Source organism: Canis aureus, chromosome 16 (assembly GCF_053574225.1).
Source record: "Canis aureus isolate CA01 chromosome 16, VMU_Caureus_v.1.0, whole genome shotgun sequence".
Lineage (NCBI taxonomy): Eukaryota > Metazoa > Chordata > Mammalia > Carnivora > Canidae > Canis > Canis aureus.
The window spans coordinates 60826398-60841288 of NC_135626.1; the positions used below are offsets into that span (position 1 = coordinate 60826398).

The window sequence follows — 14891 nt, forward strand, 5'->3', positions numbered from 1 at the left end:
CGTCCCCGCTCCCTGGGCCCGCCCACAGCCGGTCTGCGCAGCCGATACGTCACCCTGCCGCCCGCGGCCGCGCCGGGCTACGCGATGACGCAAGCACGCAGAGCCGGGGCGCCCCGCCCCCTTGGCCCGAGCCGGGCGAGTTCCCGGAGAGCACGTGAGGCTCCCGCTTCCGGGTCCCTAACGCGGGTCCCTAACGCGGGTCCCTAACGAGGGTCCCAGCCCGGGTCTCCGCGGCCCTTTAGTGACCGCGCGGCGGACGGGGCGCAGGGAGGGCAGCGGGCCCAGCAGGGCGGGGGGCGCGGAGGCCGAGCGGAGGCTGGGAGCGGGGGAGCCGTGGCGTCCGACCTTTGGATGGCGGGGGGGGGGGGGAGGCGGGGGGGGGCGACCTGCCATCCCCGACCGCCCTCCTGACCCCCAAAAGCACCGGCCCGTGACGATTCCGTTAAGCTTCTGCTGGAATGCTTGCAAATGCGCATTGCTTCTGCAGTGTTTTTAAAAACCCTTTTCACCGAGTCCTTGCTTCCCCTCCCCCCCGGGGGCGCGGGTGCTGACCCGCCCGGGGCACGGAGGCGCGAGGGCGGGCGGTAAACGACCTTCCCCCAAACCGTAGCCCTGTGACGCTGGCCTTCCCGGGGGGCTGGGGGAGCTCCGGGGTGCAGGGCCTGCTGCGGCGGGCGCCGCTGCCCCTGCAGGCGAGACGGGGTGCAGAGCCTGCCTGCACCGGGTGCCGCTGCCCCTGCAGATGGGATGGGGTGCAGGGCCTGCTGCAGCGGGTGCCGCTGCCCCTGCAGGCGGGGACGGGGTGCAGAGCCTGCCTGCACCGGGTGCCGCTGCCGCTGCCCCTGCAGATGGGACGGGGTGCAGGGCCTGCTGCGGCGGGTGCCGCTGCCCCTGCAGGCGGGATGGGGTGCAGAGCCGCAGGAGGTGTGAGGGGACTTTCACCTTCTGCGGGCTCCGTGGGTTCCGGTGTCCTGAAAAAGACAAGCAGGCAGAAAGGATGCGGTAGGAGCCTGAGACCGAGCCTGGGAGAGTCCAGCCCCCAAGAGCTTCAGACTGAGATTTATTCCTGGTGTCAGCCCGTCCCGGCCGGAGACAAGGATTCCAACAAAACCAGCCCTCACGCCTGATAACGCGTTTATCAGTGACAAAGTGTGGGGGCAGGTTGGAAGGGGTGGCCACTGGCAGGGGAATGAGGAGACTTGGGTTTTATCCCAGTGCTGCCCTAATTAGCAGGTTGCTCTGGACAGTTAACGACCCTAGGCCTGGGTTTCCTGGACAGTGGAGGAAAGGCGAGCTCCGGCCCAAAACCAAAGACGTTTGTTTCCATTGCTGAGCTGACACTCCCCACTGCTTTGCCTACAGTATATGCTTTAATCCTCATGGCAAACCCACAAAAAGATACTGTTGCCACGTTACAGATGGAAAAAAAAATGAGTGTGCCTGATCCCTGCAAGCAAGCAGTGATGGGAGGGTTTCAGCCTGAGTTTGGCCGGCCCCAGGTGCACACCTGTAACTCAGGCCCTCAGAGGAAGCCCAACATTCTTCTGAGTTGACAAATGAATTGCCTGAAAGGCCCTCCATTCTGCTTGAGAATGTTATCATGAGGGCAGCCCGGGTGGCTCAGAGGTTTGGTGCCTGCCTTCAGCCTGGGCATGATCCTGGAGACCCAGGATCGAGTCCCACATCGGGCTCCATGTATGGAGCCTGCTTCTCCCTCTGTCTGTGTCTCTGTCTCTCATAAATAAATAAATAAAATCTTTAAAAAAAAGAAAAGAATGTTATCATGAGACCTGGACGTTGGGAGGAGCTGTTGGCCACCCACACGCCTCCCACCCTGACTCCTCCTGCAGATTCTCTCAAAGAAGCTGCAGAGTGGAGTCTCCTTGAGGTATGTGCAGGTGGACCTTTCCTAAAGTGCTTAATCCCAAAGGTTACCGGAGAAATGCAAATTAAAACCATACCAAGGGAGATTTCACACCCACGGGAACACCTGAAATTAAAAAGACTACGTGTTGGAGAGAATATGAAGCAGGTAGACTCTAAACCTGCTGGGAGGGGCAGTCCCGGTGGTTCAGTGGTTTAGTGCCGCCTGTAGCCTGGGGTGTGAACCTGGAGATACTGGGATCGAGTCCCATGTCAGGCTTCCTGTATGGAGCCTGCTTCACCCTCTGCCTATGTCTCTGGCCCTCTCTCTCTCTATGAATAAATTTTAAAAAAATTTTTAAAAAAAATAAACCTGCTGGGAGTATAAATGATACAACCATTTTGGGGGAAAAATGTTTCTTTTAAGTAACAAACACCCCATGAGCAGGTCCATTGCTATGGCTCTCACCACTCTATGCCTGGAGTCCAGTAAATTACACATGTGCAGGGCAGCCTGGGTGGCTCAGAGGTTTAGTGCCACCTTCGGTCCAGGGTGTGATCCTGGAGTCCCGGGATCGAGGCCTGGATCGGGCTCCCTGCATGGAACCTGCTTCTCCATCTGCCTGTGTCTCTGCTTCTGTCTCTTTGTCTCATGAATAAATCAATAAAATCTAAAAAAAAAAAAAAAAAAAGATTACACAGATGCAGATCTCTCTCCCCCTGATCTTTGGAATGCTGGGTCCAGTAAGTGCCCGCCTGCTGGTCATCTCCCTGCAGGATCCACAGGCACTTCCAACTCACCATGCCGGGAAACAGGTGCATCACCCCCTCCCCTAAGCTGCCTCTCTCTGCCCTGTTGCCCACTTGGGTTGCTGTGCTGGAGCTTAGACCAAATCTTTGCCCTTTCCCAGTTTCCAGGCACCCTGGTGTCCAGGAATGTCTGTCTGGCCACTAGACGTCACTGGTGAGACTGGAGGGCAAAGGAAAGGAGAAGCAGGACCTTTCTCTCCCTCCTCTTCTGCTTGGAATGGAGTTTCTGGCTTCAGCCAGAGAGGTGCACTGTGCTCCCAGCCTCCTCCTCCCCCAACCGTCCCTCCCTGGGCTCTTGTAGGGCAGCCTCCTGCCCCTGCCCCTCCATCCTAGAAGTGCTAACAGCTGCCTGTTGTTTTCTAGTCAGTTTCCATCAGGATGCAACCAATCCCTGTATTAATCCCCTCTGTTTTAAAGGCTGTACAGAGGGGTGCCTGGGTGGCTCAGCGATTGGGCGTCTGCCTTTGGCCCAGGGCGTGATCCTGGAGCCTCAGGATCGAGTTCCGCATCAGGCTCCCTGCATGGAGCCTGCTTCTCCCTCTGCCTGTGTCTCTGCCTCTCTCTCTCTGTATCTCTCATGAATAAATAAATAAAATCTTTAAAAAAATAATAAAGGCTGTACAGAGTGGTTTCGGTGTTTCTGATTGGACCCAGGGTGCTAACAGACAGCAACCCAACATCCACCTTCCTGGCCAGCATCCTGGTCTCCTCTCTTTCCCTCACCCCATGTAAATCATCCATCAACAAATTTTGCTAATTTTACTTCTCAAATATTCCTTAAACCACTCTCTTCCCTCCATCTAATTGCCCAAATGGAGCGCCTCCCCATCTTCACCTGCATTACTGGAATAGCCAAATCCATTGCTTGAACCACCAAATAGAATAATATATTTAGGGACACCTGGGTGGCTCAGCAGTGGAGCATCTGCCTTCCACTCAGGGCATGATCCTGAGGTCCTGGGATCAAGTCCCCTATTGAACTCCCCACAAGGAGCCTGCTTCTCCCTCTATCTGTCTCTGTGTGTGTGTGTGTGTGTGTGTGTGTCATGAATAAATAGAATCTTAAAAAAAATAATATATTTAAAAGGCCCACCTGAAAACACTGCACACCTGTCTGGACACTTCCCCACTCCCCGAAGCTAATGGGAAAGCAAGGCTCTCCTTAGCATGGTATCTAATGGCCCCTGGAGGCTGGCTCCTTGCCTGCTTTTTCTTCCTCATTCCCCCGCCACTCCCTGCCCTGGATCCCCTCGCAGAGCTAAATCCAAATGACCCCTAGACCCTAGTCAGGGTATCTTTGCTCCAGGCTCATGCTGGTCTTTGGCCTAAATTCCCTTTCCCCACTAGCACGTCTACAAATTTCCCAGACACTACTTCCTCCAGGAAGTCTTCCTGGATTCCCTCCATCCCTGCCATTAGGTTGCTGTTGCCTTGGGCCAGCTGCACATTCCACTTACACATTCAATTGGAATGCTCTCTAGGTTGCCCCCTCCTCCGTGACCACTGGTAAAGCTCTGAGGATGTCTCACGCGTCTTAGTGTCCCTGAGCCTGGTGCATTGAAGGTACACTATGCATGAATATCTCTGAAACCCAACCAAACAGAAAATAAAGTGCTTAAGATAAGACAATGGAATAATCTCTAAATCCTAGAAGGAAAAAAGTAGAGAAACATTGAAGATAAAATAATAGTAGTCTCAAAACCAAGGCGGAGGCACCTGGGTGACTCAGTGGTTGAGTGCCTTCAGCTCAGGCCATGATCCTGGGGTCCTGGGATCAAGTCCCGCAACGGGCCCCCTGCAGGGAGCCTGCTTCTCCCTCTGCCTGTGTCTCTGCCTTGCTCTCTGTGTCTCTCATGAATAAATAAATAAATCTTAAAAAAAAAAGAAAAAAAGAAATAATGTGCATTAGCAGATTAACAGTACAGTTGCCCCGAAGTCACCTGTGGCTGGCCAAAGATTCGTGCTAATTTCTGGAGAGACCTAAATCGTATCTCTAACTGTAAATGATTTTTTTTAAATTGAAACTTCTAGTTTTTATTATTATTATTTTTATTTATTTATGATAGTCACAGAGAGAGAGAGAGAGAGAGAGAGAGAGAGGCAGAGACATAGGCAGAGGGAGAAGCAGGCTCCATGCACCAGGAGCCCGATGTGGGATTCGATCCCGGGTCTCCAGGTTCGCGCCCTGGGCCAAAGGCAGGAGCTAAACCGCTGCGCCACCCAGGGATCCCTGTAAATGATTTTTTTTAAGTTTTTATTTATTTTGTTTATTCAAGAGAGACAGAGAGAGAGAGAGAGAGGCAGAGACACAGGCAGAGGGAGAAGCAGGCTCCATGTAGGGAGCCCGATGGGGGACTCGATCCCAGGTCTCCAGGATCATGCCCTGGGCTGAAGGCAGCACTAAACCGCTGGGCCCCCCTGGCTGCCCTCTAACTGTAAATTAATAATTCTGATTTTTACATCTGTTGTTGTGAGTTTGGTTCCTATGAGTCGCTCCGGCTGGGCCTACACAACCCTAACAATTTCCCGTTTCTAGAAACTGCCAAACCCTCCTCTGGCTGCACTCACCAAGGAAAAGCCACATGACAGGTTCCCAAAGCCGTATTAGACCTTCTCTCCTTGGACTATGGATGGGCTGCGATGGAATTTGACCCACAAAACTTACTTTTTCATGAATGTGTTTGGTGGTTTGGCCAAAAAATAGCCGACAGGCCTTAAATTCCTGTGCTGGCCACTCGCTTGCCTCCTCCTCCCCTCCCAAGGCAGTTTTCTCTCTCTAAAAAAAAAACTAAAAAAATTAAAAACAAAACAAAGGGATGCCTGGGTGGCTCCGTGGTTGAGCGTGTGCCTTCGGCTCAGGGTGTGATCCTGGGTCCAGGAATCGAGTACCACATCAGGGTCCCTGCAGGGAGCCTACTTCTTCCTCTGCCTGTGTCTCTGCCTCTCTGTGTGTCTCTCATGAATAAATAAATAAAATCTCAAAAAAAAAGGTAATAAATAAATGAATAATAAAAATAAAAACAAACAAAACCCCCCAAACCCCCCCCCCAAAAAAAACACGAAGCCAGCATAAATGCACAGGTGTGTATTTTCTCTGTGTGTGTAGGGATAGTTCCCCCCAAATGCTGACACCGAAATCCAGCTCGAACCTTTATGGAGGCCGCTGGTACCCCACTGTCCTCATGACCCCTTCTCCTCCTTGCCACAAACTACCTCCCTCCCCCAAAAGTCAACCCCACTACCCCTCACTTCATTCTTTTGGGTTTCGTTCCCTTTCTTAGGTCCCACTAGTTGTTCTCTGGGACGCAGTGTTACTTTGCACAGTGCTGTAACTGTTCTTTTTGAAGCAAGGCACGTATCCCTGTCTGGCCTCAGGACTAGATTGCATACATTTTTCAAGAGAGTCCAAGACTTTCTCTTTAAAATCCCAGCACCGGGATCCCTGGGTGGCACAGTGGTTTGGTGCCTGCCTTTGGCCCAGGGCGCAATCCTGGAGACCCGGGACCGAGTCCCACGTCGGGCTCTCGGTGCATGGAGCCTGCTTCTCCCTCTGCCTATGTCTCTGCCTCTCTCTCTCTCTCTTTGTGTGACTATCATAAATAAAATAAAAAATAAAATCCCAGCACCACCTTGCATTGGAGCCTCCAAAGTCCGCAGGCGCCCAGGGAGGCACACAGAGCAGGCCCAAGTCGACTGTTCCTGCCGTGTCAGGGCCGGCCTGGGGAGGAGGGGGTACAGACCCCAGTGGGGCCCAGGCCAGAGGCTGTCTGTCCTGCAAGACTCCCATGGCAGGCGGCAGGCCCAGGACCGCTCTCTCTTGAGGGCCCAGGTCCAGGGTTAGTGTCTGGGAACTTGGATTTCGGGAGGGTTCCCCCATTCTCTGGTAAGAATGGATCCTGGGGCACCTGGCTGGCTCAGTAACTATGGAACATATGATGCTTGATCTTGAGGTTGTGAGTTCAAGCCCCATGTTGGTGTGGAGCCTATTTAAAACAACAAAAACAAAAAAAGAATGGATCCTGTGCCTCAAATGTTTATGCTGAGCACCTGCTCTCCTGCTGGGAGGCTGGAATTTTGCTACACGCTGGGGAGAGGGTGCCTGCATGACCAGCACCCAATAAAAACCACGGGGACAAGGTCTCTGTTGAGCCTCCCTGGCTGGAGTCTTGCACCTGGTGCCCCACAACTCCCCACCAAGGTGGCTTGAAGGGGTAAAGCAAAACATGTTGGGTGGCCTAAAAATAAAAATTAAACCTTCCTCTTTATTTCCAGGTCACGTATGCAGCATTGCCTCTGGACCCCGTCTTGGATCCCATCCTCAAACTCTCTTGAGCACTTGCTCTTTCTCTGCTATGGGCTCCCACCTGACACCCCACCATTTTGCAGACTCAGATTTGGACTTGCCTCACGTTTTTGTTTCATTTACCTGGGAAGGAATATTCCTTCTGGTTGTTAGGAAATGAAAAATGGACAGAACCGTGTTTGAGTCTTTTTTCTTTCACAGTTTGTTTCCTGAACGAGGAAATCTGCTGTTGGAGCCGATGGTGTCCCCAAATCAAAGCGCTGCTTTCGCTGCAGAGGACTCACAGCAACTGGGCGCGACAAGGCGAGCTGCGGGTCAGCTCTGAGCTCGAACCCAAGGCTAAAGATAGAACCTGTTCATACAGGAGTTTCAAAGTCTTACTGTAAGATCTGTGGTAGCAGAAGGTTGTCCATAATAAAACTGACCCCAGAAAAATATCTGCGGCTCCCCTGTTTCGTTAAGTTAGATCAGTTGAACATACCCATTAACAATTAGGAGGGAAGGGGTGCCCGGGTGGCTCAGCGGTTTAGCGCCACCTTCAGCCCAGGGTGTGACCTCGGGGTCCCGGGATCGAGTCCCACATGGGGCTCCCCACAGGGAGCGTGTTTCTCCCTCTGCCTGTGTCTCTGCCTCTCTGTGTGTGTCTCTCATGAATAAATAAAATCTTAAAAAAAAAAACAAAAAACAATTAACAGGGAAAAGCTAGTGCTACCCAAACTTCTCGATGTTTTAACCAGTCCTGGTGGCTGCCCCGGGGCCTTTTCACATTGGATTCTGCAGTATCTGTTGCTGCAAACCCTCATGTGTCTGTTGGGGGTTCGGACCCCAGTCCCCCATTCACATTCCTTTCACAGAATGAGTGAGCCTGAGGATGGGAATAATGGTGTCTGGAGCATCTGCAACAGTCTGCTCACCCTGTAAGTGGGTCCTCAAACCAATTCAAAATTGTTTGCAAAGACAGAGAAAATTCGGATAATAATGGGGTCATAGGTGCATGGAGTTTGTTAGCTCACTCTCTGCATTTCTTTATATATTTGAAAATTTCCATAATGAGAAGTGTTTTTCAGAAGTCACATTTGACCTCAATTACATAAAATAAATGACATCGGTAGCAGTCGTCTGAGCATTGTTTGCTAGGACCCCATGGGGCCTACAGGCCCGGAGGAGCACAAATGCCAGGCAAGGGTATTTACACAGCACAGAGGGTTTTGATAGCACTCTTCTGACATGTGGCTCAACCGTTTCCCTCATTGAGCAGGTGGAAAAAACAGGCCAAACATTTTTGCCATAGGTGATAGGAAATGCATGACATTTAATGTTTAGTGATACAGGCATCAATGCAAACTTTGTCCCCTACTAGCCTCTCTGTGGCCTCACAAAGGCATCCAGAAGCTTGTTCCTGCTGACCGGGTAGCAGCTGCATTAAATGGGAAACACCAACCTTCTGGTGTGTCCCTGATGTGACGAATCCACAAATGGCCCAGGGGGTGAGGAAGTATTCAAACAGACCTTTAAAGAGTTTTTTTATGGTGACCTGAAGCGACGTGAGACTTGGTTCAAGTTTAGGTTATGACGGGGCCGTCTTTCCCAGCTTAAGAGGAGGAGAGGAGGAAAACCTGTAGAAAACAGAACCTCGAGAGCAAATGCAATGTACAGCCCTTATTAGGGTCCTGATTCAAGCCAGTGGACCATCATAAAGCATGGAAGAGATGTCAACACTGACTAGACACCAATGGATCCTAATGACATTTTTAAGGTGCGATAAAAGTATTTTGGAAATGTTGTAGGTTTTAAAAAAAAATTTTTAGTAATCTTTGTACCCAAGATAGGGCTCGAACCCACAGCCCCTGAGATCAAGAGTCCCATGCTCTACCAACTGAACCAGCCAGGAGCCCTGGAAGTGTTTTTTTATTTTATTTTATTATTTTTTTATTATTTATTTATTTACTTTTATTTTATGGTTTTTAATTTTTTTATTTTTTGGAAGTTTTTTTTTTAAATAGTTATTATTTTTAAAAGATATGGACTGAAACATTTACTGATAGTAGTTTCATGTCTGGAATTCCCCTTTGCGGTAACCTTGGGCGGGCTGTGTGGGGTGAGGGTGTCAGCAAAGAAGGAAGACGAGGACCATGAATTGCATAGTGTTAGAGATGCACGATGGGCACAGGGCTCTGCTTTCCTAGGTTTGTGTGCCGGGAACGCTCCAGGACAGAAAGTGAGATGCACGTGCCAAATGAACAAAGGGGCCCCTGTCACATGCGCTCTCCTCTTGGCCGATCTAAGAAAACCACGTTCCCGGTTGCCCGCCCCCTCTCTCTGCTGCACTTTCCCACGTTCTCCCCAAAGCACCCAGAGCCTCTCCTTCTCCGGGACACACGTCGCCACCTCCACGGGACAGGATCCTCTGGAGGTGCTCAGTTCTTTTTATTTTTATTTATTTTTATTTTTTAATTTTTATTATTTTTTTTGAGGTGCTCAGTTCTTAAGCTAGGACGTCGGATATAGCCACCCAGACAGAGCCAGCGTTCTTGATATAATACTGTTTATTGTCCATTGACCGAGCGATCACTCAAGAATGATACAAAGCATCGGAGACATGCGCAGTCTGCTTGTCAACGTTCAACAGCTCTCACGTCTTCCCAGCACAGGAAGGTCTCAGACTTCATATTCCAGCAAAAACACATTGCCCAAAAGTTAAAACAAAACAAAACAAAACAAAACAACAACCCAAGCAAAAACAAACACAATCAAACAAAGCTTTAAATTATGGCAGCAAGTCCGATATTTCTTAATACTTAACAAGCAAAGGTTTGAAAATAACTACAATGTAAACTTCATTTTAAATATTTTGAGTTGCTTGCATGAAGACAAGAATGGAGGGAGGAACGAGCAGTGCGTAGAACATAACATATAAATTAAACAATGCCGAATGGAGAGCCTTCTTCCACTACATGCACGTTGCAATGGTTTACTCTGACGGTATTTGAGTGGCTTTGTCTCTTGGCTGCCACTGGGCACTTCATCTTGGTTTTTCTGTTTCTGTTTTTGTTTTCTGCTCAGCATGGCTAGAAGACCAATGTGTGTGGATTGAGTATAAAGGCCATCTTTTGGAACCGACCAACTCAAAGACCCTTTACTCTGTAATGATTTGAACCAGAGAACAAAAGGTAGCAGATGGAAAAAGCAACCATACTCAAAGAAGGAAAGAAAACATCTGAAGGAATCCACCATCATAGGCTAGCTACCATGCCCTGCTTTCCATTCTGGGTCAAATGCTTCCACGATGCAGAAACCTTAAAAAAAAAAAAAAAAAAAAAAAAAGTGCAAGTCTAATGCCTACCAAGGGTAATAAAAAAACACAGCACAGGAATGATTACAACAGATGTCAGAAACAAACTGAAACATTAAAAAAAAATCAGCAGAAACAGGAGTAAATGTTACATATGATAACACCATACAGGAAGCAAACGGGGGTGGGGTGTTATATTGATTGGAGGGGTCTGGTGATCTTGTATATACTGAAATCACATGGACTGGTCCATTATGACATCTTACAAACTTTCTATCACTGTACAGCATGAAAACACCCTGGAAGCGGGGGCTAATTCCTGGATTTTCTCCTAGTCTGCCCAAGAGAGGGAAGTCATCAAAATCTACACTGACCAGGTCCCGGCAGGCATGGGGGCTCACACGCCACTTGGGGGTCAGGAGTCTTACAGGTGCTTTGGGGTCACCGCTGAACAGAGCAACACTGAGAACATGGTGACTTTGGAAGCATTCTGCAGAAGGACCACTCACAGGCGGACAGACTTGGGTTGCAGCGTGTGCGTGCGCACGTGCTCGTGTACAGGTGTGTTTGCCCGACATGCAAGAAAAACTCACAAGAGTTTATCTTTACAAGTAGGAAGAAAAAGATTTTCGTTACTGACAGATTTCTGCCTGCATCAACCTCCATTTTACTTGCAGCAGAAAACCACATTTAGGATAAAACAACAGGTTCTCTAGTCCCCCTATGATGTTTTTTGACCAAGAGATCTTAATGTGACAAATATACATGGAGGTTGGTACACCTGGAGCTTGGGTTCATACAACAACTGAGAATTCATCTTTCAAACAACGGGATGTTGGCCACAGCATCCGGGAGGCCCAGAGAGAGATCCATCGAACTCGCCTACCTCCCCGTTTTTCCCTTCCTAGGTAAGACTTCACAACATGCCCAGCTAACTTCACTCACAGAAATCCATGCCCAGCACAGTGACCGTCCGTCTTGGAGGGAGGGGCTCTGAGGTGCGTTGGGGGGCACAGCAAGACCCAGTTTTCAATGGCCCCTGGATGTGCAAACAGGGCACAGCCAGCCCAGGCCGCTGGCCACACGCAACCCCTTGCAAAGCCAGCGTGTGCAACTCATCTGGAAGCCTGATGGCAGAAGGAGGAGCAAGCCAAAATGACTTCAGAAGCCTGGGAGTAAACTGCAAGGGGAGCCAAGCGTCCCCCCCAAATGTCTGCCCTCAGGGCGGAATGCCATAGACTCCCCCAGTGTCGGGGCATGTGGTGGGGGCACTGGAAGGACTTGGCTGAAGCTGAAACATGTCACCCACTTCATACGAGGCCCTGGAGCGTGGCTCCCACTGCGATTCTGCTGATTAACAGGATTAACCGCGGCTCCTCCGAGAGCCCACCACTGGTCCAGGGCTGCTTCTGTATTTATGGGAGTCACAGGTACCGGGAGTCCACGAGGAGCACAGAGGAGACAGGGGCACTTGCAAGGGGCAGGGCCTGCCACCCTAGGGCCAGAGGTGTGGAAGCTGCAGGAAACGAGGGACTTGCCCCTCTCAAGATGAAAGGGACCTGGTAGGCCTGCTACACAGTCTTGCAACGACCCTCAAAATTTTCTGCAAAATGCACATTTCCAGGCTCTGCCCTGACCAGGCCTGGGGGACGCCCATGTGCGACCTGCTCAGTGTTTGTGACAGTGTCAGGGCTGGGGCTGGGCCCGTGCGCCCCAGCCCTGCCTGCACCCAAGGATGGAAGCCTGGGACACACACCGCCCAGGCCGGCAGATGGGGTGAGGGCCCACGGCCATGTTTCAAAGGGAGGTGGGGGTAAGAGGAGAATCATACTAATTTAGACCCACTTGGATGACTGTTTTATTCATGCTGTTTCCGGGAAGGGATGTCAGAGCTGGACCAGTCTAAACTCTTGGAGGCTTTTCCGTTGGCCAAAGGGGTGCTGTTGGCCTGCTTACGGGTCCTCAATATCGAGAAACTCCTGCTTGGGGGGTGCCGCTCCGCGGTACCATGCACAGGAGCCGTCGCTTCTCTTGATGCAGGCGAAGAACTTGGCCTGATGCCCATTGATGCTCTTCTCCGTGACCCAGTCCATCCAGAGGCACTCATCCGGAGACGAGATGTAGCACGGGATCATGGGGCAGCGCGTGATCTAGGAAGACGGACACGGAGGCGGATTCGGTCAGGGACCGAGGCCACTCAAGGGGGCATCTCCAGAGCCTAGCCACATGCCCCGCAAAGATGTTCAAGGGCAGTTTGTTAAATGAATGACCACATGAGCACAGAGGCGGGGGGCAGGGGTGGCGGCGGGGAGTGGGGGCTCGAGTCAACTGCTCCATCCGCAGCCTTTCCTGAGCGCCCCCTCCTCTCTAAACAGCAGCAGGCAGCCTACCTGGGAGGGGGCAGGGCCAGGAGGACCCCTGGGCAGTAGCCCCCGCACCCACACCCACTGTAGGTGCCCCTCTGCTCTGGGCCATCTGGTCTACCATCCCTGAGCCTGAGCAAAGGCTTCAGTGCTGCCCTCCCCCCCACCACCACAGAGGGTCTGAAATTCCCTGGAGCTGGGTTCCAAATGAAAAGGTTGGTATCTTTCCCTGAAGCATATGCATGGGCTTTGAGGGGATCGGCAAGTAGCATCTCTGCGGAGGAACCGAGTCCACAAGAGGGGCAGGGAGGAGCTCGTTTTGATTGCACGTTGGACACGGAGGACTTTGCTCCACGTCCATGTGGCTGTAGGTCACAATTCTCACTTTGAATGAGCCGAGGGACTGGCTCGTGATGATGTGCCAGCGCTAGCACGAGGGCTGCGTGAGCAGCGCCCATCAGCAGAAGCCAGTCCCTGCAGCCTTCCGGCCCCAGACCCACTTCCAGGGACAGAGGCGCCCTGGTGCCTGGTGGTGCTTCCTGCTGGGGCCCGAGGCTCGGGCGGCGGGAGAGAGAGGACCCAGGCCTGGGGCCCTGGAGATCCTCCTGCCTACAGCTGCACTTAATGTTGGTGCTGCTCTAACTGCTTAGCACGACCTCTGGGACATTTTAATCTATTTATTTGAGGGGGGAACACGAGCAGGGGCACAGGGAGTGGGACAAGCAGACTCCCCACGGAGCAGGGAGCCCAACGTGGGGCTTGATCCCAGGACCCCGAGATCATGGCCTGAGACTGAGGCACCCAGGCACCCCTCCAGGCTGCTTGTAAGAAGGAGGTGGGGTGTCAGGGTTCTCCGTGGCCCCAGGGCCTGGATATGGCTGGAACACTGGCCCTCGGGCTGGGATGTTCTTTCCCAAGGCACTCAAGTCTTTGCACTTTTGCATCTGTAAAGAGTACTCACAGCACCCTGTCCTCTCCAAAAAATTCCTCCCCCGGGAAGGTCTCCTTCCTAGGAGCTACTGGCCACAAGGCCAGATGCCCCTGACCTCCCAAATATCCGTCTACAGGGGCATGCCTCCTCGGGGCTCCTGGCTGTGGAGAGGCCGTCCCTCCCCAGAGCCCTGTCCTGAGGACCCCGGGGCCTGAGAGGCCCTGGAAAGCCCGGCAGTCCTCCTGGAGAAGGAGGTGATGAGGTAAAGCCCAGAGGCAGGTGGCGCCAGCTTACCTTGCACTCACAGCCCATCTGGTACCTATGGTTCAGACTCTTCTTCTGGGTGCTGCTCAGGGTGTCCCAGGGCACGATGAAGTCACAAAGGGTGATGTGCATCTTGCCGTTCCCCTCGGCCTTTCCTGAGGAGACAGGGATCACCCAGCTCAGCACAAGATACGGGTCCTCCTCCTGCCGACCTCCGGCACCCAAGTGCAGCTTGGGTGCGTGGAGGTTCATTGCCCATGACACCGTGTGTTGTGCGCTGAGCAGCAGCCCCGCCAAGATTTCCATGTGAAGCCCTGACCCTCAGCACCTCAGGATGCACCTGCATCTGGAGATGAGATTAATTGAGATCACGTGGTGGGGGGGCCCACATGCAATAAGAAAGGCGTCCTTATAGGAAGAGATCAGGACACAGACGCGGACAGAGGGACAGGCACTGAGGCCTCGGGGAGGAGACGGCCATCTGCGAGCCCAGGAGAACCAGCCCTGCCCACGCCTGGATGCCGGACTCCCAGCCCCCAGGACGGGGAGGGAGTCAATGCCTGGTCTGTGCCGCTTTGTCCCAGCAGCCCGCACTGACGGGCACACCATGGACTGTCCGCTCGGAGCACAGAAAGGACACGTGCTCACCGTAGAGCCCTTGGCAGACAGGGAAGGGACACGAAAGAAACCTCCCGTTTTCCTACAGCTAGCCCTCAGACTCATTTCCTTCCAATATTCTTTCACACGTGTGTGTTTGCACAAAAGAGATCGTGTGTGTACATCACGTTTTCCCTGTTTTATCGTTCACAAACATGTTGTCCATTTGACGTTGAACTTGTCTGGGTTTTTCCACCGCGAACAGCAAAAACATGGATCTGCATCAAGCTGGAAATCAGCTCCGACGTCCCTTCACCGCGGAGGCGGCGGCACTGTTTGTCCTTCCTACCTCGGGCCTCCCAGTCGACTCCTCCCTTCCTCTCCGGAAGCGCTCGTGCTGGTGGCAGCCCTGGCACGAGCCAAGTGCATTCAGGTGAGGCCTGAGAGGTCACCTCAAATCTCGGCCTT

General features: G+C 52.2%; 1 protein-coding gene across 3 annotated transcripts in view; it reads right to left on the reverse strand.

The window, feature by feature from the left end:
* Positions 1-9504: 9504 nt before the first annotated feature.
* The window catches only part of LOC144287117 (metalloproteinase inhibitor 2), a 47867-nt gene continuing 42480 nt past the window's right edge, over positions 9505-14891 (reverse strand). For all 3 annotated transcript variants that reach the window (XM_077854462.1, XM_077854461.1, XM_077854463.1), the window contains 2 exons: positions 13857-13981; positions 9505-12418 (listed from right to left, as the gene is read on the reverse strand). In XM_077854462.1, coding sequence (XP_077710588.1) covers positions 12221-12418; positions 13857-13981 — 323 coding nt within the window. In that variant the 3' untranslated portion in view covers positions 9505-12220. The remainder of the gene's footprint in view (positions 12419-13856; positions 13982-14891) is intronic.